Raw genomic sequence first — 11055 nt, forward strand, 5'->3', positions numbered from 1 at the left:
AATTAAGTTTGCACCGCTTCAAATTTCACAGTGCTAGGTGTTACCAGTCCCTTCCTTACACTTCATATACTTCGTGGAAACTACGCCGACGTATTCCGTTCTTTTTTTACTATCAGTATTTTCTTTTCAACCGGCAGCCACTATTTAATGTAACGCGCATCACTGTAAGCTTTAATTTTTTCCCTTTTTGTGAACTTTTTCGAATTTTCTCAATCATCAGAACGCACGAAAAATAACTTGTGGCGTCACGCTACGGGTCCGCGTGCCCCTCGTTGAGCAGACTTAACTTATTGCAACCAATTTTCGCTTCATAACCCACCGCGCAATGAGCAACTGCTTCGCTGTTTGATTCTCGTCGTGTGCTAGATATTTTACCTTTGGATTTTTATCAGGCGGTCTGCGCGGCCTGCCTGTTATCTAGTTAAAATACATGTGTGCTATTCAATTTATATCTAAGCGCCAAAAAGTTATTTCAACGGTTCTATTCAATTGCCGCAAAGTTTTTTTTAGGTTTTGCTTTTCTTTCCTCGCTGTACGGCAAGCGACTATTTGACTTTTTCTGGATTTCCTTATTTGCAATTTCGCAATGTATATTTTCCAGTAGCAATTGATGTTAGGTATCAACTATATATGTTATCGTTGTAGTCTTATAGTATATTTTAAGTATTGTGTACATTAAACTGTTCAAGGAACGCATCGGTTAACTTCAATGTAGGCTCAATTATATCTAGTTTTAGGTATAATTGTCAATCAGGTCTGAGGTGACTATCAGTATACTGGGGTGGGGGAAAACGGGACATATTTTTTATTTTATTTTCTCGTTCTTTTTGGTAGTAAACAATAAAGAACATACGAGAATTGTAAAACCATATCCTAATGACCCTGTTAATTGTTTAAAACACGATCTAAATATTTGGTTATATGTGTGAATGGAATTATATGATCCTTATATTCCTTAACAATTAGCCCAGTTGTTGTCGTATAACAATTAGCCCAGTTGTTGTCGTAAGTTAATAGTTGCTGCGTTTACCCTGCGCTGCCCACGTACTTACCGCGGTACTCTGATCGTCACTGATAAGTGCAATATTTCACAGAGATTAGGTCACGAAAACGTAATATTTACCACTTTAACAAAAAATCCGGCTTTTTATGAAGTTGTTGTGTTTATTATAAAATACGAAGCGTGAAAAATCTGTTTTTTTTTAAACGAGCAGACTCGCTATTCGTCTAGTTCTTCTATCACCTCAGGTGGTTGAGATGAGCTAAGGGAAGGACGCTGCGGTGGCAGACTGATTGCAGGAAGTGAGGAGAGTCTCGTCTTTCTGCTGCTTCCTTTTCGGGTTTCTTCGCTGAAACTCAGAAAGCGAATTCGATCTCGAGTCCTTGCAACAAAAGTGAGTTGGGATTCTTGACTCTCAGGACTTGCGCTTCTTCCCAAGGATACAGTGGAGGCGTAGAAGCGTTGTTGCTGCGATAGAAGGGATCCACTTTCTTCGCCTTGACTTTAAAAAAGAGGGAGTAAAGTTAACAACAGCATAATTGGCTTTTTAAGACAAAATTCTGCCACGTACAAACTATAAGACGAATGTTAATCTGAGCCTTTAAAGGTCGCTCGCTACGCATAAATATTAATTAAAAATAAATCAGATAGGCCTCTTACCAGCAACCAAACACTGATGGACAAAATTGAAAACGATGATTTTCCACTTCCCCGTAAGAAAAACTCCTTTGCTTGGCCCAATTTTCTTCAGAATGTTTAATGTAGTAATTACAAATTTTCAAACACATGTAACAAAAGGCAAGAAAAGATACCGAAAAGATGAGCATAATCAACGGGCCAAGGTAATCGTAGGGTATTGGAGTGAAATGATTGTCTCTCTTCATGGTTAAAACACCGCGTGGTCAGGAGTGACGTTCTGGATATTCAAAAACTATATTCAAGTCTGACATATAAGAGTATAAGACGTCTATATTGTACACTAATAACTATATTTTCTTAAACATTTTATGTTTACAGATAATATAGTGGTGTGGGGGAAAATGGTACACCTTTTCATTCTATTTTCTCGTCCAATTTGGTAGGAACCATAGAATATTCAAATAATTATAAAACCTTCCCCACGACTTCCATATACCGCTTGAGGTATTTAAAACACGATCAGGATGCTTGGATATTATGTGCTAATGGTGTCTCGTCTTTCCCCATCCAACTATAACTATATGTTCGTGGCGAAAATTTAAAAGCTCACGACAGGTTTTGTTCGTTACATACTTTTAGAGCCCGCGTTTTGTCTAGTTTGGGAACTACAAATTCTGCGTGCGTGCCGAATAAATACCCTTTATTGCTAATTAAATTACTTATTTAGCCTACTATTTATATATAGTGCCAAACATATGTAGCAATAAACAAAGACAGAGGTTTAGCAAACACACAAGCAGGGCAGATAGTTAATTATAGAAAGGTAATAAATGCTACAACTGCCACGAACTTCTATGAAATAAATGTAACATTAATATGTCTCTTACCACAAGATGCCACTTGCTAACTTGGAGTTTATCTTGGAGTGTATCTGTCTTCAGTACAATATTAAATCCAATTTCATTTACTGAGTGCCTGATGCTATTTGTGTATTATTACACGACGTTTATGGTATACTAACTGTCTACGGAGAAGTCAAGCTGTCATGCTTTAGACGGGGAAACGTTTAACTGTATACACAACCGTACACATAGGTTACACATAACATAAAGTGTAGGCGCAAATTTATCTTTGAGAACAAAGGAAACCGGGGTACTTCATCACATGTTGTAAATGGTGGCAGCATGAATGGAGTTTGATCGATGCTCACAATGTTCAGCGCGTGCAGTTCAACTTTGTATCGGATAAACTTTATTCGATGAAGCAATTGTTGCGCAATTTTAAATCTATATATACGGTTGCTACTATCGTAGGGCAGGTAATGCTGTATTCGAAGTTTTTCTAGGACCACACATACAATTTGAAACGTTGCATTTATTGTCAATGTAAAAGAAAACGACGGAAAGCACCAGACTACTGCACAAGAACTACAGAAAACACTAGGATTTGGTACTGCTGATAAAACTACAGTATTTGGAATGAATTAGTCATGCTTCAAAGAACCAGCAATACTTTGTAAAAGTAACGGAAGACTAAAAAACAACGCTTGTAAATTACAATTATAGAATAAAAGTTTTATGTGCAAATTCGCAACTGTGGACAGGATTATGGCTATAAAATATATATACTGTAAATACTGAAGGATATGGATTCGCCTTTGAAAACAAAGCCAAAAATGATAACATCATGATAAGAAGAGAACAGTAACACTAATAAAAGCATGGAGAACTACAGTTAACACAAAGAAATGACAACCAAATCCAATAAAACACCAAAATAAACCATTGCACTAATAGAAGCACAAATTGCAGCTTTGGTAATCTAATCATTAGGAACTTTTCACAGGTTAAAAGAGTTGAAATAAATTGAAGATCTACAAAAGTCAGACATTTGCCTTAACAGCAAGTCGTTCTCTCTTTTTCAGACTGAACGTACTGCTTCAGATTAAATGACTGGCTTGCTGACATGTCACGGCCAATATAATCTGCTGGGGTAAGAGATTTCTTGTGCAGTTCCCGTGCAACTGCATCAAATGCCAAATCCACATTCACACCAGTCTTGGCACTTGTTTCCAAAAACACAATATCATAACTCTTGGCTAATCTTGCACCTTCTTGTAATTTTACCTAAAAATCGATTTGTTTATTTTTTTTTATTTAAAACATATATTATTATTAAACATATATTATTATATATTAATATTAAGGCTATTCTATCCTTTTTATTAGGCTATTAATTTTTTGAAATATATTATACCCTATGCAAAAGTTTTTAACTTTCCTGTTATTTTACCTAAAGAAAGATTTAAAATCATAAACATGTTCAACTTTTGTACCTACATTAAAATGTTGCAATTATATTTACAGAATGCGAAACCAATTTTACAGTGCCACGCCATCTATTTATATTACTCAAGTGGATGATATGGATTTGTTCGGCAAAGGCGAAACTGATAAATTATGCATCCCAGTTACAAGCAGTCGCCAGGTAGAAGCCAAGTTGGAAGGTAAAAAACCTTTATTTTAACATGGCTGTCTAAGGGAAACTAATTACGATAGCAGGCTTCCGGCATCCCTCTAGCACACTTGCCAGGCTTATTGAAATTCTGTTCATAACATAAACTAAGCAAAAATAATGTATTGAAAAAGCTACTTCTACCTGATGGCTGAGGTTTAATAAAAGGTATTGATCTGAACAATTATATTTTAGAAATTAATAGGTAAAGCCTAATTACCTTTCGTTCACTGGTGGTGCAGTCACATTTATTACCAATTAACACCAAGGTAACATCTGGCGAAGCATACTGCTTTACGTCAGAAATCCAATTAGTAACATTGGTAAAAGACTGCAGGTTGCAAATATCATAGACAAGTAAAATAGCAGAGCAGTCACGGAAAAAGCTATGTGTCATGCTTCTGAACCGTTCCTGACCTGCATAATTGAATAAAAACATTAAATTTATATATAATATATACATACATATATTATCGTTATAAATGAATCACATGCATATTCCATAATGCCAAAGCTTCTACTATATATTGAGCTTAGTTTAAATCAATAATTATGACAAACCTGCTGTATCCCATATCTGCAGTTTAATTTTCTTCCCCTCAATCACCAGAGTTTTATTTTTAAAATCAATTCCCACGGTAGAAATAAAATTTCCACCAAGAAATGTCCCATCTTTGTACCTGACCAGTAAACATGTTTTTCCCACCCCTGAGTCACCAACCACCATTACCTGATAATAAAATAGTTTTACTGAAAGAGTGAATACATATGTTATTATTACATTATAGGTATTTATGGAACAAAAAAATACACAAAAAAATATTTAAAAAAAAAATAATGCAAATACCTTAAATATGGAATCAAACTCAGAAGATATTGACGACGACAGTCGAGTCTTACGAATGTTAACTTTTCCATTCATCCGGCTTAACTTGAAGCACCGTTCGTGACTTTTAAACTTAACGTCGCACGGTAGTTTTAAAATTCTGTGTTTCCGTTAAAATATTCGCTAAGCTGAAGAATTAGTCAAACGCGTTTACTGTGGTAACGAAATATGATGCATAGACCATTTGAAACGCACTGTACCTCGGCTGAGTAAATAGGGCAGGTGTCGTCACACGTATTTAACTGCGGCTGAACGCTCGCACTCTACGATGAACGATCGAAGACGTTTACGTTTCACGAATCTCTTTTTTCTCGGAGAGAAAGCAAAGGTCTCTTTTGTCTGTGACGCAGAACCTGATAAATCGCAGCTCGGGGAAAATGATTTTGCTCGAATTTATCAATGCTTGTTAAGTGGGACATGGTAACGTTTAAAGGCATTCGCATATCTTACGCGCCGTCACACAGCCGATATATAATGCTGATGAAAAGTGCATAAATATTTAATTGTTTAATTTGGGGTTTCCGCTTCCTATGAAAACGACCACCAAAGACAGTATCCACTTGATCATAAATACATTAAAGTGATTAAACAAACAAAACCTTCTACTTAATCGCTGAACAACGACCACATCGTCTTTCAAGCAATTCGAGTTTAATAATGTCAAGATTTCATCTTACAATTTCCAAATAAAGAGAACGCACATTAACAAACATGGGAAAATCACGCAAAAACTAAATTGACTTCAATTGCAATAGTGGGGAACATGGTTTCATAAAAAAATCCAAAACTTCAACTATGCACTCTCTAATAAATAACAACATTACATAGAAATGATTGGAAATGTGCCGAAGATGTTTTCTGCAGACAATTTTCTCATTTAATCATATTCCAAGTACTGCTTATGATAAAATAAGAGATAAGCTTCAGATTGCATGACGTCATGCACACTTGCTTTCAGAATCGTCGAGTCATTGCATCGAAACCACTGATCTCTATGTTGCCGCACATATACCGAGTAATGTCCGCTCTGCAGTGACCCCAAGTGGTTTACAACGGCAAAAAGAGAGTAACTGAAAAAGTCACAGGAATTTTGTTTTAGATTATCTAACTAAAAGATTGAATAAAAATTAATGTAATTAATTAAACTGTTTAATTTATTATTTTACTTTAAAAGATTATTATTTGTAATTCTGCTGAAAAAAACACACAAATTACTTGTTTTTCTTAGATTAGATTAACAAAAATAGTGAATAAAAATTTATGTAATCAATCAAACTGTAATTTAATTTTTATTTTAAAAAGATATTTGGAATTTTGCTAAAAAAAAACACAAATTACTTGTTTTCCTTTAGTACATCATCCACACTGGCTTCATCTCTTGTGTTCACACTTCGCCTGGAAGCCATGATGTGGGCTCAAGTCCAGGTCCATAGGAAATGAGATATACGTTGGGATTTTTCGTCGGGTCTACAATTTAAAAATTTTATTCAATTTTTTTATTTTTTTATATGATTTGTTTGAATGACAATTAAACAAATCAAATATACCCGTAGCTATGTATTAAACAATATATTATTTAATCAAAACTATTTATTTAAGGGATAAAAGTAGTCTATTGCAATGCAAATTAATATGGTGTCAGTAAATCTAGATTAACATGTTAATCTAAAAAATAGCATTGTTTTTCAGATTTATACCTTGTTGGTATGTTCAAACCGTTTAAGGTGGAAGCAACAAACTATTGGAAGCTTGTTTAATGTCAATTGCTTGGTAGATTCTTGGTAGCTGTGACAGTTGTTGCATTTGATTTTTGCTGAACTACCCAAGTGCTCTGGCCGTGTGAATCTAAATCAAATTTTGGAAAAAAGTTACTTCATAAGCCAAAATGTTAATAACTGTTCATTGTAAACAGAAAATGCCAAAAATGGACACAATGCCAACTCAAGTTAGACGGAAAATGTTCCAAAAGAAATTTAGTATTACCCCTTTTTTATAAAAATTAAGTGTAAAAATACCTGTTGAGGCAATCTTTAAGTGACATAGCTCGCTGTTCAGAGGAGCCATTAACTGGTGGTGATCCAAGTGGAGTCATTCCAGGTACAGTGGCTTGTGTTGGGGACATACAGTGCCATGGGCTTGACATTGATCCTAAGGTCATGTAATCAATACCGTGAAAAGTTGATTAGATAAAAAGTGATGTTACTTGATAATGATGGATGATGTAGGCCAAGAAACATGAGGTGGGAAATGAAAAAAATAAGATTGGAAAAACATTTAGACAGTAACCTGCTAGCTTTACATTGGTTAATAGACAGTAAAGAAAAATTTGGGAAAATAATAAAAAAAATCTTAAAACTTTGCTGGAGTATAGATAGTTTGAGTTATACTGTACAAAGTTAGCATTTCTATTTTACAAACCAATGAGCCATGGCAAAGAATAAATAACACAAGAATCACTACTCAACCCACATACCAGGTAAATCTAGAGAGATATCCCAGAAAGGGTCAATTGTTGTCGAGACACCCCCACACATTTGACATGTGACATCAGATTGCCAACCACCAGTGAAAATTTGGTCAATAATACAATCGCAAGTACTTCCCCTTTCATTGCTATCTTCATCCACTGAAACGTGGTTCGAACTGTCAATCATGTTGATGGACATGCCTGGACGACCACTGATTACATTGTTGTTGTTATTGTTTCCCAAGTCGTTGCTGAAAGTTTAAAACAGTAGTGAAAACATCACTAGTTCAAAGCAATTTTAAAGTTCCAAGAAAAAAATTAGAATATATGTATATATAGGTATTTTTTTTTTTCTTACACAAAATATGTTTTCATTTCTGACAAATTGTGTTTTATTCTTTCCATTACTTTTATTACAGTCAGGAGTCAGCTTTATCTAATTTTTTACCAATCCCTCCTTCAGTGTTGATCCTGCACTAAGCCTTGACACCTCTGGATTTTAAATAATTTAAAAAAACATTAATGATTACGTTTGGGATTATTTACTGATCGCACCTCCCTACCTCAGTAAGACACTAGTGGCTAGCAGATAGATATTTGAACTAACACAAGGTTTAATTCTATATAGTGCAAAAAAAAACATTTTTTTCAGTAGCTGTTCGTTTTTTTGAAACTTTGTTTTTTAAAGCATCACTTTTTTAAATTATAAAACAAGTTTTAAAAAAATTGTTAAATTAAAACCACACAAATTAATATAAAAATAGAAAGTTATGAGAAAATTCTCCTTACCTTTCACTAAGATGTTGATGTAGAAGATCAAGAGCAGCGATGAGGAACTCATGCGCATCTTGTTGCTCGTAACCTGCCAAGTGACGAGCATTTGTCCACACAAGATGTAGAAGTCGAAATGGGATGTACGCAGTTTTCTCTCCAGCATAAAATTTCTACATAAAGTTTTTACATTATTAAAATTTTTAATTTCTACATAACTTTTTTTCTAATTTCTACATTATTAAAATTTTTAATTTCTATATAATTTTTTTTTCATTATAAGGGGTTGATAATGACATGCACGATATATTTTGTAAAATTGTTTTAATAATCATAGGCCAGAGTTTCTGAAGTTATGCTGTATAAACGTATGGAAAATGCTGTGAGCGCGAGATGTACCGAATAATTCACAAAAGTTTCTGCATGTGTTTTTTTAAATTTGGTGTGCCAAAATAAATTGATTCGTGTGTAAAACTGGCATGGCCCTAGAAATTTTGAGTACACTTGATGTAGACCTTACTAACATGGGTGCTTACTCTGCTAAAAACAGCATTTGCCCAACAGGTTGTAATTACACTATAATAACACAAAGTGCATTATAAGTACAGAATTTTTAATCTATACAAAAAGATTCTTAGTTTAGAAGTTAAACTCGCGAAAATGGGCCATGAAATAAATATGTATCTTAGATACCGTTTCTGTCTTTTAGAATATATCAAGATATGTTGTTGAGATGACAAACCTGAAACAATCTAGTCATCTCACACACCAAACATTGTTCCTTGTCACATTCATGTCGCTCAGCAAGGAAATAATCCCTTAACATCGGTGTGTGGACAAATGCCTGCAATAAATGAAATATTTACTTTTGCCACCTTATTTTACAAGTTCTTTTTTTCTTACACTTTGATTTTTGTTGTTTTAATTTTGAGCAATTAATTTCTATTATAAATTGTTATAGGTTTTTTGTCACAAAAGGTTTTTCTACTTTGTGAAGTTTATTTGTGGACCCTCTGCACAGGTATTAGGTAGCACAAAAATCAAGTGAGCACGAGGTGGATGAAACAGAACACCTGTGTTATATTGATTGCTATTGCCTGGAATAAATAAGTTATATTCATTGATTCAAATTGCTAATATAAAACAGAACACTCGTGTCTGCATGAAACAGAACACCGGCGTTTTAATGACTGCCATTGCCTGGAATAAATAAGTCATATCCAATCATTCAAATTGATGTATAATATCAAACAGAACACCCATGTTATAATGGTTGCCATTGCCTGGAATAAATAGGTTATATATATCCATTTATTCAAATTGACAAATAATATCAAATAGAACACCCATGTTAAAATGACTGCCATTGCCTGGAATAAAAAGTTATATTCATTCATTCACATTGATGTATAATAAACATTGTGAATGTAATGAACGCATCACATGTCCACACCTGTAAGATACAATTCATGAAGCAAGTGTTGCCAAGGTTAACCAACCCACGCAAACCAACGTAACTATCCGCAGATATCTTTCTTCGCTTGGGATTCAACTTTAAGTATTCAAGTTCGGTGCCTAAAAATAAAAAGCATCATAAACATTTTTAAAAACTGTTGTTTTGTCGCTTTATCCTGCCTTTTGTTATTTTAAACTACATCATCTATGAATATATGAAATTGTGGGAAACCATAGAATAATTACCACAGAATAAAAGGCTTAAAATTGCACAAAACTTCACCTGAGGGCTCCCAGTAAGGTAGAGTGGTAAGTAGGCTTTCACTCCAACCATTAAATCGGCAAACCTTAATCCATTCTTTCTGCAACCATACCCAAACATGGATTAGTTACAAGAATAAAGTTTCTTTACATTGGAAATATACTCACTTGGGCGAATTGTTCAACTTGTTTGTCATAAACATAATCCTGGCAAAGGAAGCAATATATCTGCCCAAAACTGAGGTCCATAGCAAGGTAGTGGTTCGTCTCCTCGGCATGGTTGTGGATGTGTTGTCTGAAATTGAAAAATTTTGTTTATGAATAAATGAATTTGACTTATTTATCCTTGCATGTGATACATGGTAGCTTCAGAAGGTATTTCATAAATGGGAAAAGTCATACACCTGGTGTCCGCTTATGAGTTTTCATTTTTGTGAGTGAATGATTTTTATCGTTGATAATATAAACAACGAAGTAGTAACTACTGCGTTGAAATAATTAACATTAAGTGTCTTGCCCAAGTATAGGTACTTGTGTAATGGGCCAATCCTAGCCAAAATCCTTGGACACATAGTGTGCCAGGTTGTGGGATCTAATCCACATTGAACAGAAGTAAAAATACACCCACAATGGTGACAGAGTCTAGTTCCCAAACAATTTGAGCATCTTTAATTCAGTTTTTACCTGATTAAATGCATGCAATTTTATAGATAGGAATTTAATGGATCGTTTTAAATCAGACTAAGCGTAATTTTGAGAAAAAGTTAAATATGTCGTCACCCTTCATAGCATCCAAAGTAGATACAGTGGAGACATGTGTGAAGTCTTCCTCCATATGTATGACACACTCTACAGAAGCACGACCGAGCTCGAACCTAGATCAATGAATATAAAATCTAATCAAGTGAAATGTGTACAGGTTATATTCAGGCAATTAGAATAAAAAATATATTATAAATTTAATTTTTTTGTCTCTTTAATTATAGCAGCAAAAAAAGTTTGTTATTTACATTCACGAATCATATTAAAGTATGATAATGATTAATATTGTTAATGTTTTAC

The 11055-nt window shown here is 34.2% G+C and overlaps 4 protein-coding genes across 4 annotated transcripts in view; 1 reads left to right on the forward strand and 3 right to left on the reverse strand.

The window, feature by feature from the left end:
* LOC100181434 (tubby protein homolog) overlaps window positions 1-696 on the forward strand; it is a gene marked incomplete in the record, with an annotated part of 12366 nt that extends 11670 nt beyond the window's left edge. The window contains 1 exon segment of the mRNA XM_018817443.2: window positions 1-696.
* Window positions 184-2664, reverse strand: LOC100177255. Its single transcript, XM_002123592.4, has 3 exons — window positions 2527-2664; window positions 1661-1916; window positions 184-1502 (listed from the first exon to the last, which is right to left on the reverse strand). Exons 2-3 carry the CDS (start codon window positions 1882-1884, stop codon window positions 1220-1222), a joined length of 507 nt encoding a protein of 168 aa, XP_002123628.2. The 5' UTR covers window positions 1885-1916; window positions 2527-2664; the 3' UTR covers window positions 184-1219.
* Window positions 2665-2998: 334 nt separating this feature from the next.
* LOC100186168 (ras-related protein Rab-26-like) lies at window positions 2999-5281 on the reverse strand. The gene is made up of 4 exons (XM_002124177.5): window positions 5001-5281; window positions 4715-4883; window positions 4374-4570; window positions 2999-3765 (listed from the first exon to the last, which is right to left on the reverse strand). The coding sequence occupies exons 1-4, from the start codon at window positions 5073-5075 to the stop codon at window positions 3535-3537; spliced, it is 672 nt and encodes a 223-aa protein (XP_002124213.1). The 5' UTR covers window positions 5076-5281; the 3' UTR covers window positions 2999-3534.
* Window positions 5282-5673: 392 nt separating this feature from the next.
* LOC100175972 (ubiquitin carboxyl-terminal hydrolase 22-like) overlaps window positions 5674-11055 on the reverse strand; it is a 5675-nt gene continuing 293 nt past the window's right edge. The window contains 12 exon segments of the mRNA XM_009859359.3: window positions 5674-6109; window positions 6378-6449; window positions 6451-6506; window positions 6737-6884; window positions 7055-7187; window positions 7513-7757; window positions 8296-8450; window positions 9020-9121; window positions 9731-9852; window positions 10016-10094; window positions 10162-10288; window positions 10774-10868. Coding sequence (XP_009857661.2) covers window positions 5917-6109; window positions 6378-6449; window positions 6451-6506; window positions 6737-6884; window positions 7055-7187; window positions 7513-7757; window positions 8296-8450; window positions 9020-9121; window positions 9731-9852; window positions 10016-10094; window positions 10162-10288; window positions 10774-10868 — 1527 coding nt within the window. The 3' untranslated portion in view covers window positions 5674-5916.

This window comes from Ciona intestinalis, chromosome 2, assembly GCF_000224145.3.
Source record: "Ciona intestinalis chromosome 2, KH, whole genome shotgun sequence".
Classification (NCBI taxonomy): domain Eukaryota; kingdom Metazoa; phylum Chordata; class Ascidiacea; order Phlebobranchia; family Cionidae; genus Ciona; species Ciona intestinalis.

What these genes read in the sequence shown, in the direction of transcription:
- LOC100177255 (XM_002123592.4), bottom strand. Translation starts at nt 1,884, where the DNA reads ATGAAGAGAGACAATCATTTCACTCCAATACCCTACGATTACCTTGGC. An exon ending in CCATCAGTGTTTGGTTGCTG is followed by an intron (nt 1,503 to 1,660) that starts GTAAGAGGCCTA and finishes TCTTTTTTAAAG; the next exon opens with TCAAGGCGAAGAAAGTGGAT.
- LOC100186168 (XM_002124177.5), bottom strand. Translation starts at nt 5,075, where the DNA reads ATGAATGGAAAAGTTAACATTCGTAAGACTCGACTGTCGTCGTCAATA. An exon ending in GCAGATATGGGATACAGCAG is followed by an intron (nt 4,571 to 4,714) that starts GTTTGTCATAAT and finishes TCAATTATGCAG; the next exon opens with GTCAGGAACGGTTCAGAAGC. An exon ending in GCACCACCAGTGAACGAAAG is followed by an intron (nt 3,766 to 4,373) that starts GTAATTAGGCTT and finishes ATCGATTTTTAG; the next exon opens with GTAAAATTACAAGAAGGTGC.